Below are 27,178 nucleotides of genomic sequence, written 5' to 3'. Positions count from 1 at the left end.
CTATCCAACTTCTGACTGCTTCCTGGTTTCTGTATTTTATCCATTTCTGTTAGTTAGGTCTGGGGAAGCTGCAGATTGACACTACCTAGTCCAACCGGGGTGTTCCAGAGGATGTCTTAAGTTGTTTGTAACCCTCAGAACAGTGCCTTTTGTCTTTGGTGGTGTTTTTCCAGATGCTACGATGCATGCTATTCATGCACAGTGGCCATATTATAAATAGTTTTTTTTAAATTACACTACTACATAGCTGCCTTGTATGAGGGGGGGGCACAGAGACAGCACAAGAGCTGTGGCAGAACAGTGATGAGGTTACCACAGGGGTCTACTTAAAGTCCCATATACATTCCACAAAATTACATACCTTTAAGAACAATGCACTCAGCCAGTAGCTAGTTTTTTTTTTTTTAATGCTAACATTTGGCCAGAAGCCAGCTGTAATGTGCATCTGTATGTGTTTTGAAAATATGAGTTCCCTATAGGGCAAGCCCTATTTAAGAGCTGTTCCTCTGGAAGCTGTAAACAGAGCTACGATTGATGGAACATTGCCAGCGAACAGCATTAGTCCTGGTTATTCACTTGGCTCTGCATTAAAGACTCATGACGCCTGATGCCTGCACTTTCCTGCAAGCATCAGCAGTTGGTACTGAGAACAGGGTAGCCACAGAGTCTATTTTGATTAATCGCCTTCAGTTGTGATCTCTGCTCCAGAGGGACCCTTTCAGTGGCTTGATGTTTATCAGAAGCCTGCATTGATGAGTGTGTGCAGAATGTGTTGAGTGGCCAGGACGTTTTACAGTATTAATAAAATGTAACATGTTTAGCAGAGGTCACCGTAGCATAGCGTTCTCTGCTAACCAGTAGACTGGTTTTAACCAAGTTGAGTGGTACTGTTGATTATTGTTTTTAAGTTCCACAGACTTAGTGTTTTTGTAAATTCCAACCTTGCTTATACAGACAGTGATGGATGGGAGAGAAGTGTTCATGTTGAATGATTACCAGGGTCCTTAGCGTATGCACGTGACTTACTTGATTTTTAGTCATGACTTTCAGCTTTCCTCATCCACTTAAATAAATGTGGTGTTTTCCCTTCCAGCTATGGGCACTTCTGCACTTTATTATGCCAACTCTCTTTGATTCTCATGATGAATTTAATGAGTGGTTTTCCAAGGACATTGAGAGCCATGCTGAGAACAAATCTGCCATTGATGAAAGTAAGTCTTGCCTTTTTTTGTATTTTGATTGTTTCTGCTATCGAAGCAACCTGCCTCCTGATAGCTTTTATAACGTACTTTCTATCAGTTTACATTTCCCTTTTATCATTAATATCTAAAGCACAGACTGATAATTACCTGTCTACTGCAGCAGAACATTATGTTCGTAGTATTTGTGGTTGTAGATACACATGCATGTGTACTCCTGTCATCTTGTGTTGGGCTTGAATGTTTACAACTTGTCTTTCGTCGAAGAAATGTGTTGAGTTACAAGGCTTGGTGAGCTCTTCCTTAGTTGGCAATTTGAAGGGGCATCAGCTACATTTTTAAATTGCTTTCTCCACCATCGGGTTCAGACGTGTTTCAGCACAATGGGTTTGACAATCACTGTTTTTGGGGCCCGATTTCTCCAATCCTTTTGTTGAGGAAGCCTTCGACAGTTGTACTTTCTTCTCCCTTGTCGTGCTTTTGCGACTGTTACTGAAGACCAGGTCCAAATCCTCGGGCCTCCTTCCCTTCCAGGTTGACTACAGAGATTTAAGAGGCATAGAGGGTGATGGAATGAACACCCTTTAGGAAACACCTGTATTGCCATGCAAAATGCCTCTTGACCGTCCTTCACAAGGTTTGTAATCTCTATCTCTCCCCAGAGCATTAGCACACTCTGTGCACCTCCTGCCTTGTGTTCAAGTACAAGAAGGCCATTTTGTAGCAGAGAGATTGACACAGGGGACCCACCTCATGATGTAGAAATCCTTTCATGAGGCGCTGGACATCTTCATCAATGTTGACCCCCTGAATAACTATGAAGAAGAGAACACAGGGTCCTTTGCTTCCCCACCGACCTGCTCAGCCCAGAAGTTATCAGGTCCAATTCCTCTGAGTCTGAAAAGAGATGGAGGAAGAAGAAGGGACTCTGTACACCTCCCTCAGCCCCGGCCCCTGCACCAAGACGACATCAAGAGTTATGAGAACTGGCAACACACAAACTTACAAGTGCACAAGTGACTGCACAAGAGCGCTGCCCCAGAGAGGCTTGGGCATCTAGCCCCATGCATAAGCCACTGCCTCCTCAAGGTGCGACACCACCCTCAGGCTCCAATCGACATCAAGGCAAGGTGTCTGCTGAGACGAGATCCAGCCAAGAAGAAGATCTACCCCGATGACCTTGGCAGGGGGGTACCGCAGGTCCCTGTAGCCCCTGTGGCACAGGGGATCTCAACCCTTCATGGGGCCCCAAACACTTCAGGGGGCCCTGTAGAAAATGTCTCTTTATATAGTGGACCAAAAAGAGGTACACTTTGTAAAAAGCTCAGGCAAACCCCAAAGGAATTACAGGGGCACAAATGACACCTGAAATGCTCTCTTTTGTGGTAGTGTGGGCGAGCAGTTAGGCATGTCAAAGGATAGTGCTACACATCTGCTGTCCACACAGACAGTAAGTGAGACACTCAATGAAGAAATTTATATAAACAACACGTATCTTTATAATTTTAGGCACAAAGATCATCATGATCAGGTAAGTACGTTTCGAGATATGAATTTTTACAGGTTTGAAAAATCAACACAGTGCAATTTGTGGAACACTAATGTCTTATGGAGGAAAGACATATACTGCAAACAGGTGCTTTATAGCGACTTACAGGACCAATCATCTGGGCTTAAAGTAAGTATGGGGCAGGGTCCAAGGCAGCACCAACAGGTCATCTCAGGCTGCACTAGGGCAGCCATGTGCAGAGGTGCAATTCGGTGTTGGGTGCCCAATTGAAGTCAGTGGGGATTGGTCCAGTCAGAAAGAGGCTGCAAGCTGGGACTGGGGACCAGTCTTGCTAAACCAACAAGGGGGCTCAGGTCTCTCGATGCAAGGGGACGTAGAGGCACCTTTGGACCTCTTCTCTGGCCGGGGTGACGAGGTGCAGAGGTGGCCTGTGTCGTCTTTTTTTTGTCATTGGTTGCCCTCACAATAGAGAGGACCTGCACAAAGAGGTGGCAGCGGGAAGTCCACAGTTGGCAAACCCAAGGTGGGCTTTGGATCTAAAGGGTCGGGAGACCCTGTAAGATGATCAACCCTGTCTTAGGGCTGTATGGCCCAATGTATGGGTGACTTAAAAGTATTACAGACAGTGTTAAGAGACATGGCACACAAGTGTCTGCCATGTTGTGTTTTCACTTTTTGGAGCACCTTGTCATGCAGCCTGCAGTCAGTCTGTATGAGTTTGGTGCTCCGTCCCTTAGCATGGCACAAGCTGTGATGTAGTTCTTGGGGTAGTACCTCTGCCCTAGGTACCAGAGGCACCACTTACTAGGAACTTACAGAGGTGCTAAAGACCTGGCCACTTGGGGTTCAAGTGACAAGGTGTCTTGTTTTGGGGAAGGAACACTGGGACTGGGAACCTGGTTAGCAGAAACCCAGTTTCCTTCAGTCAAAGTTTCATCAAAGACCAGGCAAAAAGTGGTGGCCTGGAATCAGAACCTAGTTATCTACAGCTCTCCTTCCAGACTTTTTGAGGCACAGACAGCTGCAGGACGAGTCATCTTTGGCGCAGTTGTCGAGGACAGTAGGCAGGCTGGCAGGGTTGGCAGCCAAGTCAGTTGCCAGTCTACTGTTCTGGCTTTTGCGACTCTTCCGTGCCCATCTTCTTCTTTCAGGTCCGCTGGTGCCAGGGGCTCCATATACTAGATTTATGGCCGTTAGGGGAGTGTAGGGTAGAAACCAATGGGCTACGTACCCTGCGGTCATGGTGCCCCCTATATGACCACTTCCTGTGGAAAGTGGGCATAACTCTGTCCCAAGGTCCTAATTCTGCCATCACCAAGAAGGCAGACTTTTACATGTTGCATCCACATGAGGTAGCCCTCCTTAGGGGTGGAACTAGCCCCACAGTGGACAAGTGTCTCCGAATACTAATTTCACTTTAATCAGACCTAGCCATATGCGAATTAGTCTTGATCCTGCTCCCCATGGGAACATTTCAGCCAGAACTGCCCAGCCAGCTCCTCCCTCAACCGGAAACCAGCATTTTGGGATTAGTTCAGAATTCCATCCATAATCTGTTCTTTTAGCTTTTGTCACCCTAAGTGGGAAGGTATGCCCAGATGTGGGTCCTGAGCTCAAAATGCCACTGAATTCAAGCCAGCCTGGCTAATGAGGGGTGATACCCCAAAGCCGGGAAGCTTATTTCCTGTTCGAGGGAGGACCTGGCCTGGAAGTTCGGGCTGGACTGTTTCCATGTGAAGCAGGATGAATACTTATTTGCATATAGCTGGGTCCAAACTGGGGTGAGATGGTGGGCAAAAAAAACAATGAATTCTTCTCAGATCTGTGACTGGGGTGAATGTTTGATTAGTTCAGCATGCCGTCCACCATCTGTTCTTTTTGCTAGTTAGTAAGTGCTATCTCATTGGTTAACTGTCCATTGTAGGGGAGAGGGGCTGCCCAGCCCCTCTCCCCATGCTGATTTCAACCCTGGGGACGCCATTTCCCAGGGCCTGGCCTAAACATTTTATTTTTATGGGGGTAAGGAGGCCTTGCCTCACCAGGCCGATTTTGGCACCAGGGACCCAGTCCCCTGGGGCCCAGCCACCTCTCCTGAGTGCCTTCCAGGGCATCCAGTGTGCAGTGGGACTACGGGGGAGCCTCTAGGCCCCCACAGTCCCAGCCTTCTCCATGCCTCCTGCGGGAGCCGACATTCCTGTCACAGAGAGGGAGCTGCTAAAGATGCAGCTCCTTCTCTGACAGAGCAATTGTTTCCTCTGTTTCCCTGCTTGCATGTCTGGAGGCAGGCAGGGAAACAAATGAAACCTCCACTCGCAGCAAGTGAGAGCTCTAATTTGCTGAAAGCACATTGTTTGCTCTGACTTGGCAGGAGCTGTCAAAGCAGGAGCCACCCTAGGGTGTGGCGGTCCCAGGGCTATTAGTTCCTCCTTGAGAGGGCCATGCAGCCCCACCCCAACTCTCTTCCCAACCCCCCTCCCTCCCCAGGGCTGGGGGAGGGGCAGGGGTACCTGATACCAGGAAGACAGATCTTTGCTGCACACAAAGGAAGGGGTGGACAAGAAGCCTGCTGAATCCGAGAACTGTGGAACACAACAGACTTGGAGCTAACCCTGCTAGCCTGCCTTCTGCACCTGCAGGCACCTAAAGAAAAGAACTTGAGCACCGGGACCGCCAAAAACCTGACACTGGCCAGCACCACTGCACCTGAGTCGCTCAGCCCAGTGCCAGCATGGTTCCCAGGCACTCCAGAGATGAAGCCCACCCTGAGTGGCCCATCATAGTGCCCTCTGTGGACTTCCCGACATAGTCTGCAGCCTGATTCTGCAGACCTCTCTTCGCTGCAACCGCATCTGGTGACAGAGACCTGACTGTCCACTTCACCTCTGCCCCCAGATTCCCCGTACCGAGGGAGAGAGGAACACTGGTGTCCCAACATTCCCGGGCTCATAGGATCCAAGAAGGCTCATAGGATCCAAGCCCTCTTGTTGGTTTGGCCAGACTGGAGCCCCAGTCCCCACCTGCAGCCAGTTTCAGTGAGCCCCCTCCACCGCGACCACCCCCAGTGACGGTAAACCACTCGGTCCAAGCCGCCTCTGCATCCAGACCGAGGAGAACAGAATCATTGGCGTCCCTATGTCCCCAAGCATCTGAAAACATGAACCCCCTTGGTAGTTTGTCCGGACTGGACTCTGTTTACCCCTGAAGCACATTTGTGACCTGACCTTTTCCACGGACTTACACAGGGCACCTGATGCTAAACTTCACCACTGCACCAGTCTGCCCCAATATCGCAGAGGCGACCTGTTGGTGTGGCCTTGGTCCTTGCCCCATACTTACCTTAAGTCCAGGAGACTGGTCCTGTAACTCAGTGTACTATACCTGTATGCAGTGCTTGTAACATTACCGCAACTGAAAAATTCAATGTCAACTTTTGCAACTCTAAAACTCAAAAACATTCATATTTCGAAAAGTACTCACCTGATTACGGTGATCTTGGTATCAAGGTTTATATAAAAGTACATGCTATTTTTATAAATTTGTGTTGGATTTCTTTATTCAGTGTGTGTCTCACTTACTTTATAAGTGTGTACCTTGCATGCTTAGCACTACCCTCAGATATGCCTAACTGCTCGACCACACTACCCAAAAAGAGAACATTTGGGATGTAATTTGTGCCTCTGTGATACATCTGGGAATTGCTTGGACTCTTTGTACAGTGTACCTCATTTTGGTCTGCTATATAAAGAGTCAGCTTCCTACAGAAGCCCATCACACAAACATGCGGGTGAATTAATCAATCACAGCTGTTGCAGTTAACCAGAAGGATTCTTCGAAGAAGCCTGTCCTTCTTGAGTATTGGCTTTTGTATCTTCTTCAAGACAGTAATGCCTAATAAAAGTATGCATAGATCTCCATGTTGTAGCTTTGCATACTTTGGAAATGGGTACATTCCTTAATAGGGCAGCTGTTGCTGTTTTACCCCTGGTAGAATGGACTTTACGTCTGGCAGTTAAGTATTTATTGGCTGATAGGCAAACACTATACAGGTAACTATCCACCTAGAGATTGTTTACTTGGAGAAAACTTTGCCTGTTCTTATTGGACCATAGTTGACAAAAAGGTGATCCGACTCTCTTATATCCTTATATCCTTCATTTTATATAAATAAAAGCTTAGTACTCTTTTAACAGCTAAAGGCTGCAAGGCCCTTTCTGCTGGAGTGGAGGAATTAGGAAAGAAAGTTGGTAGTGAAATAATTTGGTTAAAATGAAAATGAGATACTGCCTTGGGGAGAAACCTAGGGTGAGTTCTCATGACCACCCTCTTACAGTGAAAAACTGTATATAGTTCTTTTGCACACAGAGACTGAATATTACTGACTCTACACGCTGAAGTAATGGCTACTAGAAAAGCTGCTTTCCAGTTAAGATGTTGTAAAGAGGCTCTGTGTATTTGTTAAAAAAGGAGGGCCCAGCGTTTTTGAAAGGACATGATTATGCTCCCACAGAGGAGAGGGAGACCTAACCAGAGGGAATACTTTTTTGAGCCCTTCAAAGAAATTTTAAACCTATGGCATTTTGAAGAAATAAGTCTGAGAGGGACACCTTTGGTAGGCTGTAATAGCTGCAAGATGCATCTTTGTGGAAGAGAGCTGCAGACCAGATTTCGCTAAATGAAGGTGATAAGGTAGAATTACATTTTCTTGACCTTAAAATGGTTAGAGATCATTTTTTCAGTGCTTATCACTTTGATGAGGATTCCCCTGGAAGTAAAGTAGGAGTACAGGTAAAATAATTTTTTCCATCTGTGAGATATGGGATGCTCGGTGGAAAGGAGGGAGATAAGAGGGTGTAAAAGAGGAGGAAGGGTTTCTGAGGATGGAGAGGGAATCGGATTCTGAAGTTTGACACTGCAGGTAAGAGGCTTGCAGTAGGTGCTGCAACCCACTGGTGCATCTCAAATGTTGTTGACCTCTTGTGCCACTACAACATAGCACAATAGGACAAAATGGACAGCCTACTTCAGCACCTCCCCCTGGGTATAGGAAGAAGTGGGTTGTGGCATATGGGAAGCTCATTTCTAATGCCACTATACGTTGTGCCCTGGATTCTGCCAAAACCTTGGGTAGAGGGGTTGGTACCATCTTACGTAGCCATTCCTGGCTCTGCACCTCTGACTTCAATCTGGAAGTCCAGCACTGTCTCATCAGCTTGCCATTTGATGGCAAAGACACTCCTGGCCACAAGTTGATAAGATGCTGAAAAAGATTAAGTAGGACACTAAAACCGCTAAAGCCATGGGTGCCCTTCAGATGCTATCAATTAGGCTCATACTAGACCTCAGGCCTCTCAAAACATCCTCCCAAAAAACTTCCACATAACTACTCTGCAGAATTTTGTCCTGTTGCTTCAGCTAGGCAACTTTATGACCGCCCCAGTCTGAAGGACTCCTACGTCCACTTACCAATTCATCCCACTCATCGCCTCTACCTCCGCTCCATGGTAAGTGGGCAGTATTATTAGTTAAGTGTTGCCACACGGCATCACTGCAGCCCAAGGGTGTCACAAATATTAAGCTTTGGGAGGGGTCTCTCTCAAAAGGCATGGCATTCCTGTGTTGCCTGATCTTGATGATTAACTGATCATAAGCACAGGCAGGCAGCAGTGTCTGGCACACACCCAGGCCACTATTTTCTTCCTTCACATGTTGGGAGTCACCAAATCACATTTCCATCCCCTTAACATTCAGCCCCTCTACGGGTCCATTCTCAGTTCAGTCACCGGCAAAGCTGATCCCAGCCAAACCGGAGTACAGCACTTACTTCCTCATTTTCAACCACATTGCAGCTCACAGTCAGAGCAATGATGCGTTTCCTACGCATGATAGTCTCCTGCATAGCCATAGTCCCCCATGCCAGACTGCGTCCTCTCCAGCAGTAATGGGCAAGCACCTATCACGCTCTTAATTGGTGGAACAGCAGCAACCTGTTTCAGGGCCGGCTGTTCGTGGGCACGATACCTCAGGTGACTATCACCACGGATGCTTTACTTTCAGGATGGGGACTGCATCTCTTGGACTTAACAGTTCAGGGCATGTAATCACTGCACAAGGGGGTCTGTACATCAGTTACCTTGAGCTTCTGGATTTCTTTAAGGAATTCCAGCACAAAAGATCCTCATGAAGACGGACAACATGACATCCATGTACTGTCTACTGAAGCAAGGCATCACATACTCCTCATAGTTGTCAGCATTGGTGCAGAGTATTTGGCATTGGCATTGAGTGATTCGCCATCAGATTCACCTTTCTCATGTAGTACCTTCTGAGAGTGGAAACAGCTTCACAGACCTTCTTAGCAGTATGCACTTATAAGCCCACAAGGTCCAAACAAAATTTTGTCTCAAAGGTGGTATCCTCTTTTCATCTCAACTAAACTATAGAGCTCCCATTCTTTTTCCTCAACTAGACTCTGCAGCAGAGAGGGCTCTTCAGACTCTTGATGTAAAACCTGACTAATACTTTCTGCACGACACAGCTGCTTTTCGTTGTATTCGCTAAACTTCAGAACCATCATACTTTGTCAAAGGTAGAAATAGCTAGGTGTAATGTCGGTTGCATTCAAACCTGTTAGCTTAAAGCAAAAAGAACGTTGCCAGCCTGTCTAGGGAGCATTCCTCCTGTAAGAAAGAGGTCACTGTGGCTTTACCTGGTAACATTCCCTACAGCTGACATTTGGAAGGCAGCTACATGGTCGACTTCGGAAACATTTACCAAACACTACTGTGTAGATGTTCTAGTTCACCAGGAGCTAGAGCTTGTCAGACTGTCCTAAGAAATGTGTTGACATCAGCCAGGATTGCTAGATGGCGACCCGATGACAACACAATGAAGCAAAGTGGAAGGCGGGGGCAGGCCAGATTGAAAATGGAGATGGTGAAGAAGAGGTCATATGGGGAAAAAGCAGAATCAGCATTACCTGCTGCTCAGCATGCCCGCTCATGTCTGTTATCGATTTACTGTGGTGGCCACCAGGAGGAGTAAGCCAATTCATGGAGGGTGTAGAGGTCAGGGTTAAGTTCATGATGGCTGCCATGTAACAGCTAGGGACCCGGGAAGAAACTGAACTGAGTAAAGAGAGTAAGAAGAGTTGTGAGGACCAAGATGGTGGTACAGGGTCTCCCTTGTCTCCGGGGTAGCAGAGCAGATGGATTCCAGATTGGAGGTAATGAGTTGTGCTTCTGACATGGCACCTGAGACTGTAGATGTTTCTAATAATTCAGGGGCTTGACAATGAGGTGACAAGTCACTGGATCAAACATCTGTGGCCTGCTGGGCAGATATGATAGAAATGAGGTGAGGGGGACTGATATGGAGGTCCCAGCATTAACTGTTTCAGCCATATCAATGCATGAAACCTTACCCCAGACAGAAGGGACCTCAGTATGATACAGGGTAAAAATGACACAGCTCCTCTAAAAGGTAGGTGGGCTAGAAGTTGAGGCTGAGGAACATTTTTTTCTCACTCTTGGACAGATCAGGAGGAGTCAGAGAATGACTCAGATCTTCAATCAAAAGACCCAGGGAAAGGCAATTATAGCAAGACCAGTGAGCTTAGTGATTTGGAAATAGGCAGGGGACAGCTGGCATTCAATAGCGCTCAAAAGAAGATTAAAAGAAAAAAATAGAGAGAGATGGATAGACTTAATCTAAAATGGAATGACACCCACTGTACACCACCCCTCATAGGTAAAGCTATAGGAAACTCTGGGGGCTTTCAGAGTGCAAATATACCCACTTTGGAGCTTATTTACAAAACTATTATGACACATAGAGCAGAACTATGCACTGCAAGTCAGAAAGCCAGACTACCAAGTCACAAACTGGAGAATACAGTAGGTAAAATGTCTAAAGTATATTCTACAATTACAGACACATTAAGTAGTCTGGAGCTGAGGATTGCAACCCTGGAGACAGAATATAGGTATTACTAAAGGGCTCACATAGGAGCATGAGCTTCGATTAGAGGATATCCAGTGGAAGCTGGAGGATCAGGAGAATCAGTAAAGGAGAAACAATTTACGACTTTTTGGGGTGCCAGAGGGAAAAGAAGAGGAAGATGTAGGAGGTTCCTTGATTGATTTATTTCAGAGGGCTTTTCCAGAGCTCCCAGGATGGGATTGGTCGCATGAGATCCAGAGGGCTCATTGGTTCCCTAGGACGCCTAAACAATCTAATCAAAAACCCCCAAGACCCAGAGCAATATTGCTCTTCCATGAAAAGTCCCTGCTGCGCTAGGCAGTCTGAGAAAGCACGCCTAGATGCTTAACGAACAGTGGATGGCAGCTTCTTCTTTATTCTGCCTGATTTCTGCCATGCAACTGTAGAAAGAAGGTGGCATCCTAGGCAGCTAATCTGGCCCTTTAAAGGTAAAGGAGTGCAAGCTTTTTTGATTAATTCTGCAAATCTGAAAATTATTTGGAACAGCAGGACCCTGGTGTTTACATAAGAAGTGAAAGCCAAGGAATTTTTGGAGAGTAAGATTCTGCGATTGTTATACTTTGTGTAATTAGTTGATATGGTCAGATGGTGATTTGGGGGAGGAAATCAAAAAATTTAACTTCTGCACAGCTTTTTCTTTTGACTCTCGGATAGTAAGGTTGATGGTTGCAGGGAGTTATTTAACTTTGGTAAAATCTTGGTATGATCAATAGAAGCAAGAGTGCTTTAGTTAAGAGATATAGATTTGAGATACGAATAGGGTGGGATACTGCTCTGGGTGCCTTGCGAGGGCGGACAGGGGCAGCTCAGTCATCTATAATAGACCATAATCGGTCTGATTGCTTTTTGTGGGGGGGGGGTTCGAGGACAGGAGGGTGTCGCAAGGAGATTAAAACTAGCATAATCATGTGTAAAGTAATAGTGGTACAATGTTGGAGTGTTGGGATTGGATCCGTGGGCTGGTTCATTAGGATGGGCTGTACGTCACCTATCTTCAATGCTCAGGGACAAATTGTGTATTTGTTCAGTAAATGTTTGCAGGCTGAACGACAGGAATAAGAAGATAAAAGTGGCTGAGGTACTCATAATCTGGTGGTTGGACATAATTTGCGAGCAGGAGACTCACATCCCTTGGACAAAGAAGGATTTACCTCAGATCAGGGGGTATTCCCTCATAGTTTGTGCTTCACAAAGGGTTACTGCTAGAGGGGTGGCGATATTAGTGAAGCGAGGCCTGATCACGTCCAACCGGAAGTTGGTGGACAGGTATGGTTGATGGGCAATTCTTGAGTTCCAGGTGGCGAAGACAAGATTTACTCTATGCTCGTTTTATGGCTCTAATTTAGATGAGGCAAAAGTACAGGAGGAATTGATGATGAAACTAGCTGGGTGGCCATCGTCACTGATAGTTTGTGGGGATTTTTTTATATAAATTTGGAATTATGTATACTTGATGGGAGTCTAAACAGGTACCATGGGAGGAAGCTGCAGGTGTTTAGAGCAGTCACTCATTTGAAGAAAAGCCACTGGCTAGTAGGCATCTGGGAAAGAAAGAATACCTTGGATCCTGGTTATACATTCTTTTCATATCCCTTTTTGAAGTACGTCTGCATGGATTATTTTCTGGTTGTGGCCAATGCAGTTGTTACAAAATTGGCAAAAGTATTCTCTGATCATAATCCATTAGTGCTGGAGCTTACGGGATTGGGCATGCGACACTTGATAGAAAACTGCTTCTAGATGTGAACTATGTAGAGCAAATGAAAAAGTGGATAGTGTTACTTTTGAATATAAACAGGTGTAGTGCTCCTAAAGGCATGGTTTTGGACTCACTCAAGGCTGCTGTGAGAGGCGAGACCATTCGTTTTGTTGCTCATCCCCACACCAACAAGAGAATGAGATAAGGGAACTAAGTGCTGACTTGGCATGTTTAGAGATGGAGCATATAGGCTTGGTTCGGGAAGGTCAAGATAGCCATGAGATCCAGCAGGTGATTAGTATTTTTTAAAAAAAGAACAAGCTATGATTAATAGTTATTATTCAAGTATTTTGCCAATGAAATTTCACGTTCATAAATCTGAAGCATATGAGTGTAGTGAGTCGGTTGGGAGGATGTTGGCTCTACGCATGCGCCAGTACCAGGTGGACTAAGCAATCAAGATGATGGAGGAGAGTGTCAGCATAATGGCTGCTACACTGCAAGGTATTACGAAGGTCTTTGAGGAGTACTACACAAAGCTATACAATGAAGATATACAACCCTCTGAAGGTCAAGTAGATTCATTTTTTATGAGCAGGGGGATTTGGTGTGTTAGACGGTGGGGAAGCAGAGCTTTGTGATACTGGTATTACAATGAAGGAGTTAGAGAATGCCATAAGGAAAGTGGCCTCCGGAAAAGTGGCAGGTCCGGAACAAATCCTGTTAGTTTTATAAAACATTATTTTCTGTACTTGATCTGTGGTATTCAACAACAATGGGTTCTGCCAGGTTCCTGGCAGGGTACTAATATTATTGTTTCTAGTTAAAAACAAAAAAGAAAAAAAAGGGAAACCTCCAGAAATACCTGTGTCGTATAGATCAATATCCCCCTTGGCTATGATCTTTCTTGATGCAGAGAAGGCATTTGATCGAGTGACCTGGGGGTATCTTTGGAGGGTTCTTGAGCATAACGGATTTAGGCCTGGTATGGTGAAGGCTTTATATTGCCATCCCTATGCACAACTTCAAATTATGGGACAATAATCTGCAAAAAATCAGATTTTGTGACACACACGACAGGGTTGCCTGTGTTCCCCTATTTTATTTGCTTTGTATAGTGACCTTTTAATAATACTGATAATTAAATAACCAGACGATTCAAATAAAAGATATTGGCATACACAGATGATATTGCGTTGCTAATGGCTAAGCCTCAGACAGCACTTCAGGAAGTGGAAAAACTAGTGGAGAAATTTGGAGCACTTTCAGGGTACCATCTTAATGAGGGGAAGACTCAGTTTATTTGTACCAGCAATGTTGAGTTGGTAGGTAATCCCCGGGTGAAGATCACATCATCAGAGGATTCAATTTATAGATTGAATATAGAGCTGCTGTTCGGTAAGATCAGCCAGGACCTAAGAAGGATTAATGGATTACATCTGACGTTAGTTGGTAGGTGTAATGTCCTGAAAAGGATTGTTTTGCCAAAAAATATTGTACTTGTTTAGAACTATTCGTCTGGCGCTTGAAGGTCAGTGGCTTAAAAAGCTGGAAGCTATGTAGACCAATTTTATGTGGCATTATCCACGGGCTAGACATGCTTTGAAATACATGGTTCTCCCAAGAGATCAGGGAGGATGGGCAGTGCCTTTCTTTAGGTTATACTTCTGGGCTACATTATTGCAACGCATAGGGGCCCTATTTGTAGCCAAAGATCAGACTAGTTCACATGGTTTGATTGACAACCCCCGAGTATATTCAAACTAGCTCTGGCTGCAGTAGCAGCCGGGTGTTTTTTTAAAACACATGGAGCCCAGTTATTATTAAAAGGTTACGTTTAAGATGATTAGGCAGGTGCGAAGATTTGTTTCAAGGTTAAAAAAAATGGAAATTCCCAAACATAAACAGTATACTCCATTGTGGCATTCCCCGCTGTTTCCAGCAGTTTTTCATGATGGTACCTGCAGGAGGTGGGAAAAGGCAGGGATAGTTCGGATGATTGATCTGTACTTTCAAGGCTAATTGTGCTCTTTTTTTTATCTACAACAGGATTATGGCTTGGGAAAGGGATCCTTTTTTAAATATCTGGAGATCAGAGGCTGTTTGATGAAATTGCCGGACAATCTGCTGTCGCTCGGGAAAACTGCTCTTGTCGATCTGCTGTTACGCCCTGATGTTAGGATTGGCCAAATCTATACAATTGTAAACGATTTGGCAGAGGATGATTTAGATTATCAAGGGATAACTGGGCTGCAAAATTGGGGAGTTGGGATTTTGACATTCAGATTTCAATATATGTAGCAATGAAAGTGCTAATGACAGCAAGCCTAAAAGCCCAACATCTAAAAGCAATCTTTAGGCCGTACTACACCCCTGCCAAATTATTCAGTTGGGGTAGAAGGGCTGATAGTAATTGTCATTGATGTGGGAATACCCGTGCAGATTTGGGGGGACATGTCCTATGACTATGCTAATCTGATTCCATTAAGAGAAGATATTGAGGAATTTTGCCGCAAACTTTTTAAAAATATTTAAACCTATCCCTGATGTTGTTTGGGGTTAACTTTTCACTTATGGGGTTATAGCGCAACTTTATGTTTATATCTATGGCGGTGACATGTCTTCTAATAGCAACCGCTTGGAAGGATTCTGAACCACCGACTATGCAGCAATAGTTTGCTAGGCTTTTCAGTATGTACAGTATTAAAAAGGCATTATATAATTGCAAAGGGGGAAGTGCTAGGAAGCGGGGGGGCGAAGATCTGGTCCCCATTTACAGACTGGATTGCCGAGAGCTGTGGCTGCAGTTATTGGCTAGCTCTTGAGATATCAATACAATCTAGGCTGTTTTTATGTTGCTAAATATGTTTAATAGAGTATTGCATGCAATTGCTAACTTTTAAATGCAGAGACGTAGCAGGGTTAAAACTACGGAAAGAATTATTTAGGTATCAATGAACTGATTATGATTTATTTTTGTGGCCTGATGGCTAAAGATCAAGTGAATTGTTGGTTACTTTATGAAATGATGGATAATTTTGGTTACGCTCAATAAAAAATATATATATATATATATTTCAAACATCTGCACCATCCGGTGGCTAACCACCGGTTGTGGGAATAATGTCTATGAAGAGCATGTGTATCTACAGCCACACATGCACCTTATATTATTTTCTGTCATTTAAATATTTAACCTGTTATGGAAACTTTGGACACATAGTCACCAACCTGTCCTACCCACTGTTCCTTCAGTATGCTCACCCACTCTGCAAAAAACAGTTTAACAATGGAGCTGATGACCATTTGCCGACTAGGGGAGGAGCCACTATACCTCGTGATTCAAAAGACTTCTTTGAAGAAGAACAAGTTGTAAACATCCAAGGCCAATACTAGATGGAGGGATTAACTATGCAGAGCATATGGATCTACAGCACTGCCTGCTACAAGCAGATACTTGCAGAATAGCATTTTCCTCGTTGCCTTCATTTCCCTGCAGTAGGTATATTTGGAGAGCATTCGAAAATGGATTAAGATTTTTAAATGTAGTTGAGACTATGTATTTCTTGCGCAATTTGCTGCAAAATGATTGACCAGCTCAAAGTTGTTTTTTGAACTTTGTCGTCTTCTCAAACATTTATAAAACAGAGCTGTAGATCCATTCATAAAATAATGTATCTGAAAGCTAGACATGCTGTAATTTCCTCAATATTCTAGGATTGTCCTAAACTGCAAATAAAGATTTGCTTTTTATGGGAAGCGTCTGCACATTTGCAGAATGCAATCTTGTAATAATTCATATTGGTTTATATGGTAATGATTATTATGTTTAGGTCCTGATTGAAAGTCCACTGCTAGTGTAGACTGACTGTATTTAGGAACATAGAAATCACTTCGAAATACTTTAAGGGCTTGCAGACTCAGCCACCAGTTGACTCCTGCACTTGAAACACTAGGCCCCATCGCTTCCGACAGTGCAACCTCCACTGGCTACCAATGTCTCGTCAAGTCACTTTCAGAGTATTGTGCATAAGAAACTGAGCCCTTTATGGACTGGAACCAACAATCCAACAACGAAACGCCTAAACACACTGCCCTAGACAAAGCCTGTGTTCCAGCACACTCACGCCGCTGAAGGTACACTTAGCAACAAACCCGCCGAGTGTGCGCCTTCCCAGTCTAGGCCAGCAAGATGCGGAGCTCCCTCCTCGCCGAGATGAGGACAAGAAAACGACCTCACTCTTGGCAAGGCTGTAAAAGCTTACTTAGCTCTTTCAGTTTTCGGGAACTAACTTAGAAAAAAAGTACACAGAACTATAGAACCCCAATACAAAACAGGATAATACATCCTCTTGTCAAAAACTCAAAATAAATAAAGCTGCATGATAGCTCAATCTCTTGCCCTCTCGAGCCTGCATACTAGCAGCTCCACGTTCACTGTGACAGGAACACGTCAGCGCCGCGTGCACTTCACGCGGTCCCTACCTCATAGGTTTTGCCACAGCCACTTCCGTAAACAAACTTACGGACAGTTAGAGCACCTTGATGGCACGTTTGGCGGTTTTGCGCTATTCAAGTGCCAGATAACAAAGAATAACTCTAGGTAAAGTATGCGGGTTGAGGAGCTCCTGGTCAGAGGCACTCCTATGTTGAAATTGAGTATATATTGAGTATATTCACTAAACCACATTTCGCCACAAACAGTTGACACAAGAAAATAACTGTTCACCCACTACTCTGTGAAAACGACCTTAAACACCACTCAGTTTGCATCGTCGCAAAAAGTTGAAGTGCTTCATTTGAACAGTATCTCCGTTTACCTCACGTACTAATGGATTCTTGATTGGCGCCCCTGCCACCCCTCATCAGCTGTGCCATTTACTAAAGTCTGCTTCTGATTAGAAGCTGGCATAGCTCAAGTAATACGACATGCCGCTGTTGGTGCTGCAGTTTCGGTCTAATCACTTTAATGTTGCATATTACAGCATCATTGCGCTGATTTACTACATCATCCAGTGGATGAATTACATATGAATATGGTAAAAATATGCATAACGTTACTGGGAGTCGGCATAATACCGGGGCTAAGAAAATTTGTATACTTAGAATGCAAATGTCTATCTTTTTCCAAAAGGGACAGGAAAGGTTTTGCTAAAGAATCAAAGAGCTTGCAATATTCGGATCTCTGTCTTCCATTGGTGCCCCCTCAGCCCATACAGAGGGGGTGTGTGTAACGTAAACATGGGTCAGGAACACTCAGGCCAACTCTGTACGAGTGGCCCTCCCTTTGCAGCCGCTCCTCAAACTGCTCATGCACACGTTACCCTTTCCCTACACCCCTGTGGGCCTGACACTTCCTCCTCACCCCTAACCCTCATGGAACTGATATCACCCAGAGAATATACGGTTATATCTTTTACCATGGGGGAGGTATGAATCGATTCCTCAGCACGAGAGCAAGCTGCTGATAAATAAATTTAAAAATCAAATCCAAAACTAAAACTTTTGACTGTTGTACTGATCACCGCCTGAAGGTGTTTAGAACCTTTTTTAAAGGCGATATCCACCAAAAGCGGGCAGAATTTGTGTTCAGCCACAGCTTTCGTATAGGGGAAATCGTTTTTTGGTGAAAAGCCAGCCAGGTTTTTTCCTGTCCAGATCCTCCATTTGAACCATGCTGGTCCAGGACAGGAATCACGCAGAAGTCCTCCATGTTCTGGGGGGGGGACGCCACGGTGGCATGGCAGACATGCTGTAATTTTTCCCCACTGAAGCAGCGCTCTCCGTGGGAATTAAAAGTGCTTTGTGGAAGACAAAATACTGTTGCAGCGGGAAACTCAAAAATAGACCATTAATCTTCTGAGCAGAAAATGATAGCCCCCGTGTTTGCCTGGGTTCATCTGTTATTTGGTGCATGTATTTCAGATCAGCTGTCTCGTTTGCACATGATCTTGAAGCCTTTCATGTTGAGGAGGATCAAGAAGGATGTTGAAAATGAACTGTCGGATAAGGTAAGGATGTTCATTGTATGTATGTGTACATTTGTGAAGTGTCTGTGTAAATGTGCATCTTTGTGAAGTGTTCAGTGTTGTCTTCAATGAGATGACGGTAATATATTTTTATCGAAATGTTTAACTGCATGTTCCTTTTAAAAATGAGAGATTAATGATGAGGTTGTGTTTAGATTCCCAGTGTTCTGGGACACTGTACTGTACAAGGCAGTAGACTTATTCCTCCATGATGTCATGCAATTCCCAGGTAACCGATCAAGTTGGTGCATCCTTTAGAGTACCAGGGGAAGTATTTGTTCTTTATAGCATTGTTATGCCTATAAACGGGCACCGGTTGTGTTGATTGTTTGTTGAGAATTGGTTCTTGGAAATGTGAGTGGTTGGGAAGAGCATGCTGCGGACACGGGGTCATTTAGATGTTTGGTGGAACTAGGCACAATCCCTCCCCAGCAGAATTTAAATCAGCACTGACTTTGGTCTAAGTTTTTGCTCCAGTTTAAGAGTTGCACAAAAATGGAGTCACACATGCAAACAGTACTTGTGACTTTTGTTTGTTTCTTCTATTCTTCCTGAGTTTTGCACACTCTGTTACCATAAGCTCAAAGCTGCTGGTAACAGCAGCACAAGCTCTTTCTCTCACAAGTAGTTTGTCGGGAGAAATGTAAGGAGTTGTTAAAACAGAAGAGCATTGTCGTGACACGGATAGTGTGAACTTTGACACTCAGGAATAAAATGTAATGTGCCTGCCGTCATAACCTATAGATGATATTTGCTGGACAGCTGTGCTGCTTATTTGGTCACAAAGAAGACTGGCATACATCAGTTAATTCATATACACTTGTTCCATTGTATCTGAGGAAATGTTATCTTTCGCCTGAGTTGTTGACTGCAATCTCGAGGGCTCGAGGCAAATTCAATTTCTGTTATTTATTCAAATGCTATCTCTTTGCAGATAAATTCACCTCCCTGTCCCCCGCTCCATACGCCTATCAGTATTAGTCATTAATTATTTATTTGAATTCTGAAGGTGTTTAATTTGTGCTATGTTTTTGCCAGTTTGGTTCACTGTCTATCGGAAAAAAGCTCCGCTGCACAGTTAGTTGCAAAGGCTGTGGGTCTCACTTTGCCTTGATTATACAATAAAGTGATTTTCTTTTATCATAAGAAAAAGACAGAATACAACTAACATTCATCTCTTGTCCACCAAGGTGTCAGCAGTAGGTGACTTGTCACTTGACTTATAATGCAGAGCTTGTAGACATGCATGTGTATCAGTAGTTATGTAGGTATAAGTTCCATCAAACTTTCCTCTCTTACCCTCCATCTATACTGACATAAGTATGTCCTTTTGTGGCATGTGGTATTTTTCTGCAACGTTCACCAATCAATTCCTTCAGTCACATCTGCTTCCTCCATTACGCTGCAGTATGCCTTTTTGTAGCCCATCCAGCAAGCCTTAGACAGATCTTTTATGATGTGGGCTACTGGTTCCCAGGTATTCCTGACAAGACATTTTTTTATTCTAATGTTAAAATCCAACCCCATGCCCATGGGTTAAGTGCATTTATCCTGAATTGCTTTCCATTATGGTAGTATTACTCATGGGGACCACGTTTTGTCGCATTGGTTGGTTTCTGTTCCTGTTTGTGTAATGCAAATGGAAATTGGATGTACGGTAATCCAGTTACTGTTTTCCAGATTGAAATTTTGATGTACTGTAATTTGACGAGTCGACAAAAGATGCTTTACCAAGCTTTGAAGAACAAGATCTCCATTGAGGACTTGCTGCAGTCCTCGATGGGCACCACCCAACAAGCACAGAACACCACCAGCAGCCTCATGAATTTGGTTATGCAGTTTAGAAAGGTGAGAGCAAAGAATGAGCAGTTATTGCCTGCCGATTACTCCATTTACTCAAAAGATGAAATTAAGGATGAAATCGTGGCTGTATTCGTCAAATCAGGAACACTTGAAGAAACAGCAGGGGTTTTAATGAGGGATTTGCAATAAGTCTCCTTGTAAGGAATGTGTTTGTCTTTCTATTACAGTGGTGTGAGGCATGTTGTAAATAGTCTTTTCTTTGAAGGGCTAAGGTGCATATTTTTCAATGTTGTTCTGGTGCTTTGTCAAAGTATATAGTGCCTTAATAATAACACTCTCCAAATGTGAAAAATTGTACATGTGTTCATTATGTTAACATTACCATCCAAGGAACTTTCTATTTGAATTCATCCATGATCCTGTTGCGCTTTTCTGGTGACCGCAGCCTAATATTTGCACATTTTGAAAACCTAGTCCTCAGATTCTGATTTTCCTTACTATTGTGATACTTATAATTTGTCTGACCGCTGCCTGAACAGATCAGACTCAAGACCCACCAGTCTTTCTTGGCTAAGCTAGGGGGCATCTGACACCCTACCAAGCATTCCAGAGTCCAGGTGTATGGTGTAAAACAGCCCTACCATTTACCTGTCTAATCGCAGCAGCTGATAAATATGTTGACTTCTATTTCATCCTACTATGAAGTATCAGTCCTATCATTCAACATATGTTTGGCACACTCAGCCAAGGGCCCGACAGAGTGCAGGCCATTGGAGGTAAGCCATCTGACCATCCACCAAAATTAGAGTGAGCGACTAGCTACTTTTTTGCTCTCCGTTACTTTCAGGCAGTGGTGACAAACAGTAACATTTTGGAAAAAAGTGAACCCCACAACATGGAACAAAAATAATGAATTAATTAAAAAGCCTTTTTTTGATTCATCTCAAATGCCCTTTTCTTTCGTGTTATGAATGTTGTTCACCAATATGGGCACACACCCTCAGAAATTTCTTCCACTTTATGTAGAAATCGAGAGTTCCCAAAAAATTGTCAAGAATGGTCTACTCATGCTACATTCCTGCAGATGTAGGAACTACCAGTCCTTGATAGGCAGTTGGCAGTACAGAATGTGTAGAATGCGTTGAAAATTAAGATTTAGATCATGGTAGCGAAACAATTTGAGATGATTCAAAACATTTTTTTTTTATATGTTCATGAATGTGTGTATAAATCAATAAAATTAAACTTTGCACAACAATTTAAGAACAGAAAACTAAATGAGTTGAGCTATAGATTTACAGATGAATGGCAATTTAAATGATATGAAGTTTAAGTGATAGAAGGGGAGTGGCCAAGAAAGGGTTGTGCATGAAAGGGGCTCTCTTCAAAAGAAGGAAGCGTACTTGATGAAACGTTTTTATCCTAAACCAGTGGATTCTTCTTTATACCACACCTGAAGCAACGTTTAGGACGTCAAATACTGGCTAAACAAGCTGAGTGAAATCTTCAGGAAGACTCTTATTTTGAATGTTCAGCGGTTGTTGGTTTAGACAGCTGCAGGGACCCGAGTCAGATTCAGATCGTAGAGGTCTATGGCAGGTTTGCGCTCTCCTCCTTTTTCCTAATAAGGGAATAATGGAAGTAATTTCACTTATGCACACGTCTGGCTTGATTGTTCTCAAAAGTAGGAGTTTCTATATCTCCTGTAGGTTTTATTAGAGTGCTGACTTGAACAGAGGGATGGGAGAAGCTCTGGCAACTTTAGAGGAGAGCCATTCTTCAACAGGGAGAGGATGCCTGAACCCCTTGCTGTTTGGGTCCGGTGGTGGTAATGGAGGGGAATCCTCTCCAGCCTCACTGCAGTGTATTGCTCCACCTGAGATGGAAAAGAGGACTCCAGCTTCTTCCCCCCAGCAACTTTTTGTAGCCTCTTTTTCCAGGGCATAATCTCGGCACAGAGATTTATACTCTCCTGTTAATCTTATATGTGAAAATTAAATCAATGCTTATCTGAACAAAATCTACAGTTTAGTTCTCTTGCTTTAGCATTCTAAAGCAGCCTCCACTGACCTGTAGTAATATTTAAGTGGATTACAAAAAAAACGTAATTTAGGTTTTTATTGTTTTATCCAGATCAGCAATAAATACAAATCACAACACACTTTTTTGGCACATAGTTGATATTTTGAGCAACTGTTGAGTGAAGGGAACAAGACACTCCTTGCATATAGCGTATGTAATTGCCTTGCCTTAGTTGCTTCTAGTGTAAGCGTCTTAAATGAAATATTAGCTACACATTGGTGTCGAAATAACTGTGTAAAAACACACACGCTCTCCCTTGCTCTCTCTCTCTTTCTCTCTCTCTAGAGAAATTATATTGTTGTAGTAGGCCAATAGCTTATTTTGAGAATAACAAGCCGCAGCCCACAGGTAAAAAAAGAAAATGATTTATGACAATAATTGGTACACTTAAAGTGTAGGTTATAGAGTATACAATGCAGGTTGCGGAGTAAATGATCCTCGGTAGGAGTTTATATTGCGTGAATATTTATTTTTGCTTACTACTTAGGTTGCTCCCTTTTTCCCCAAGCCCCTTCGCGACATGAAGACGAGTTTATCTGTTTACTTGGCTACTTAGTAGAGGAGCACTGCAGGCAGCACTTGGGAACGTTCATGAAGACTTGCAGTTAAACCTGACTCAGGCACTGTTGTCTTTCTGTCTGATTCTGTTAACATTGATATCATGTTTCCATTTCACCTAGGTGTGCAATCATTCCGACTTATTTGAGCGGCAAGAGACCTGGTCACCACTGCACTTTTCCCTGAGTCCATACCGTATTTCAAAGTTTATCTACCGGCATGGACAGATCGAAGTGTTCAACCATTCTCGAAACAGGTTAGTGGACATAATTTACATTATCTTGACCTTGACATGGTTGCTTGGGATGTTTGTCACTTCACCGCCAAATATCCTGGTTAACCGAAATACACTTTCTTTGCTGGCTACTCCATTTATTTGCCAAGCCTATTCTGCTTGTTATGTTATACATTGAAGGGTTCAATGCTTAGAATTGTCATCTCCACAGGTTTGCTGTGTGTGCTTAATATTTTGAACTGAAACTCACTTGAATATCTTCTCTTTTCTATAGTTTATTTCCCTCTCCTTTTTCACCTCCTTTTCATATTACTTCTTCCCTCCCAGTAATCTTTTCATAGTTCACATGTTCTAATTTCTGCCCTCTTGCTACCTAGTCATGACATTGCTTCCTATTCATAATCATTTAACTCCTTTCCGTTGGGATAAAATCATCTACTCTCTCTTAGGAGTGTTGCATTATTACTTTATTTTTTGTGATGTTATCGTCTGCTAAAATGAATGCAGTCTTATTCATCATTACAAACCATCATGCAGTCCTGCATACCAAAATATTACTGGGGAGATGTAGTTTGTTAGCTTTGGATATCGCTCGAGAACGTGGTGATGTTCAAAACTTAGAATTGGAAAAATATCACTAGATTCAAGATATGCCGGTGTCACACTAGGCACAGATTATAATATCTATGCCGTTGTGAGTAGGTAGCTTTGAAATGAGGTGGCTGATTAGTTGATTAGTATGTAATTACATTGTCACTTATAAAACATAATGAATCTGACTTGGAGGCCTGAAGCAGCACTCAGATAGCAGTGAATTACCAGTAATTGTATTTTTTTATTTTTCCAGGTGGTTACGTGTTATCCTCTCGCCATTTGCACCGGAGCATGTTCAAAGTTCCCTTTTCCACCGAAAGAGTAAGTTTTGGGCATTCACTATGTGCCATTCTTTGTGTTTCAGTTGTCTGACTGAGTAGTTCTTGTGAGAAATGACGATTCTTTCAGATCAATCAATAAGCTGCGCGCTTTGGAGAATCATCTTTATTTGCTAATAGTCTCTATTGATCTGTAACCAATACTAGTGTTGGATTGAGGGATTGGTTCATGTCTACAGGGCACTCACCGTTTTAGGCAATAAAGCATTTCTTACATCAAGTGTACTGTGCATGTGCTTGCGTACACTATCATTTTAGTTAACATGCTTACATTTTAATATGAAGTTACAAAAGTTAGTGGCAGCAAAAGGTGATTATAACCGAAATCATTAATTCGGATATAGCATATGCATTTAAAAACAAAAGAAAAAGAGAAAAGCTGAAAATATTTAGGCCTAAGTATTCACAGTAGACATAGTTAGCATTGCTGTATATAGGAAAGAAGATTATTTATTGGGGTAGACAATAGTCCATCTCAGAGAATAAGGCCACCGCTTGATAATGTCACACGGGGGTGACTTATATGCACTCCCGGACCAGGGAAATTAAAGTTCCTTGGGTCAGTTCTGCACACTTTTTCAGCGGTTCCTGTTTGCCCCAATGCAGATAATCCCAAAGTGCCCATCACTGTCAAATTCCATGATTGGGAAACTCTTCTCTCTTTGTGAGAGCCTGTGTGCCCACTTAGAGGTGTGGCCAGGGTAATGAGCAGTCCCTTCCTCTGTGGTCACTCAGAACCGGTTCTAGGGGTCTCTGCCATGGCAGAAGAATTGGTGCCAGTCTGAACATAACCTATCATTTGCTTCTGACAGGGCAGCCCTCTTTGAATTTAGTTAAGTTCCTAGGCCTACCCTAACTGATCTTCCTGTTAGAGAAAGAAAACACTTCCCCACTCTTAGACCTTTGTCTGTGCTCTGACAGCAGTTTTCACACCTAATTCAGGATGGACAAGTGCTAGAGAGCTAATGCAAATTAGCCTTCAACATTTTCAGGCCGGAAAAATTCCTTTCCTTTCATCTACCACTTCTTTTTGTTAAGTTAATTTCCATTATACTTAATAAAAATATTACTTCACCAATAGATTGGAATTTTATTACTTGTGGGTCAAAAGTTATAGATATAGGTATATAATCCATACTTCGCCTTTTCTTATGTACCGGTTAAGCTTGATCAGTGACAATGTTTTGGGCCTAGTCAACTGGGGTTAAGAGTGGAACCCATTCAAAGATGTTCCACTCTTAAATGGAATGGACCATACCTTGTGGGCAGCAGTGTGTGCTGATGGGTGGCTTATTTAATATTTAAAATCAGGTTTTTCTACCAGTCAAGATTGTGATTTTGACAGGTATGAACATGGTTCAAGCTGCTGCTGTCAGCACATAAGGGAGGCTGAGGCCATGTTTTCAAGTTCACTGTAGTCACTGGCACAACAGGTTCTGCAGTTCACAAGTGGCTCTTAATTTTCCATGCCAGGAGTGCATTTCTGCACCATATACTATGGACTTACTGGAAAGTTAAATGTGAAAGCAGGTTTTGCAGTGTGAATCTTTTCTGGCTTCACATGCTGTGCATTATTATGCCATCTAATTGTTGGGTCTGGAACTTTCCTTTTGTAGTCTTTTTTTTTTTTTTGTTGAGCATCATATGTTTCCACCATTTGATGCCTAGCCCAACCTCTTCATGACAGACACCCGCCCCGGAAGTCCCTTTCCATGATCGCCATCTTCAAGCTGTTTTTTATGCCATTAGGTCTAGAAACATCGCTGAAAGTTCTCCGAGTGCCAAAAATAAGAGAAAACAAAGGACCTGTCAAAGAAAATTTGAAGTTCCATGGGAAAAAAAACATCCTATAGTAGAAGGATAAAGAAGTAGGTGGGATACATGGGTGACTGTTAACTGCGTGGGTAGAGAGCGACCCTGCTCTCATGGAGATGGAGATCACACCTTTCCGATTCTGCCTGGAGTGCCACCTCAAGTTTGCACTGAGGATAAGCTACTAGTTGTGTAATTTCTACCTTCCAAAAGACCATAACAAAGAGGGCTTCCAGGATTGCACAGAGTTCAAGCCCAAGACTTTGAGAGCAGTGGTGAAGCAGAGACTGGCACGCCATGCCTTTCAGGAGCAGAAGGAAACTCCATTGCAGAGAGAACTTGGATTGTCGAGTGATGAGGAGGACAACAGTGCCAAAGGAAAAGGTTTGGATGTCTAAAAGGAGGTCATTGACATCCACCGGGAGCTGAAGAATCATAAAAAAGCTAGGGCAGGTAATGTTGAAAAAACGGGGGGCAAGTGAGCTGATAACATTGGACTCCAAACCCAAAAGACTGCCTCTGCCCAAGAAATCTCACCGACTGAAGACAAATCGAAGTCGAAAGAGCTACTCCGGCCCACAGCAAGTACACTCCAGGAGGTCTACCCTTCTAAAGGAAACCGACATTGAAGTACAACTGAAGTTGAGACAAACCCAAGAAAGCACCAGCCAGAAACTCCAGCAGCCAACACCAAAAAAAAATAACAGTGACCAAACTTGACTCCGAAGAGCCCGGCATGTGTTCAAGCAAAAAAACACATGACTTGAGGCTGAAATTCTTCAAAAAAAGGACTTCAGCTCCTTATCCCACCGAGGCCCGCAATGGAAACTTTACAGGAGGAGAAAGACGCAGGGGACCTGTAAGGAAATGCCTCCTTGGCATGGTTACCCCCTGACTTTTTGCCTTTGCTGATGCTATGTTTTGAATTGAAAGTGTGCTGAGGCCTGCTAACCAGGCCCCAGCACCAGTGTTCTTTCCCTAACCTGTACTTTTGTATCCACAATTGGCACACCCTGGCATCCAGGTAAGTCCCTTGTAACTGGTACCTCTGGTACCAAGGGCCCTGATGCCAGGGAAGGTCTCTAAGGACTGCAGCATGTCTTATGCCACCCTGGAGACCCCTCACTCAGCACAGACACACTGCTTACCAGCTTGTGTGTGCTAGTGAGAACAAAATGAGTAAGACGACATGGCACTCCCCTCAGGGTGCCATGCCAGCCTCTCACTGCCTATGCAGTATAGGTAAGACACCCCTCTAGCAGGCCTTACAGCCCTAAGGCAGGGTGCACTATACCATAGGTGAGGGCACCAGTGCATGAGC

At 43.6% G+C, this 27,178-nt stretch overlaps 1 protein-coding gene across 1 annotated transcript in view; it reads left to right on the top strand.

Annotated features, from left to right (window-relative positions):
• The window catches only part of INO80 (INO80 complex ATPase subunit), a 626,594-nt gene that overhangs the window by 320,239 nt on the left and 279,177 nt on the right, over positions 1-27,178 (top strand). Inside the window, exons 18-22 of the mRNA XM_069208609.1 lie at positions 1,094-1,211; positions 18,332-18,417; positions 20,116-20,283; positions 23,001-23,134; positions 23,961-24,028. Coding sequence (XP_069064710.1) covers positions 1,094-1,211; positions 18,332-18,417; positions 20,116-20,283; positions 23,001-23,134; positions 23,961-24,028 — 574 coding nt within the window. The remainder of the gene's footprint in view (positions 1-1,093; positions 1,212-18,331; positions 18,418-20,115; positions 20,284-23,000; positions 23,135-23,960; positions 24,029-27,178) is intronic.

Source organism: Pleurodeles waltl, chromosome 9, assembly GCF_031143425.1.
Source record: "Pleurodeles waltl isolate 20211129_DDA chromosome 9, aPleWal1.hap1.20221129, whole genome shotgun sequence".
Taxonomy (NCBI): Eukaryota; Metazoa; Chordata; class Amphibia; order Caudata; family Salamandridae; genus Pleurodeles; species Pleurodeles waltl.
Note: the sequence above shows the minus strand (reverse complement) of the source record. Positions and strands in the feature narration are given on the sequence as shown.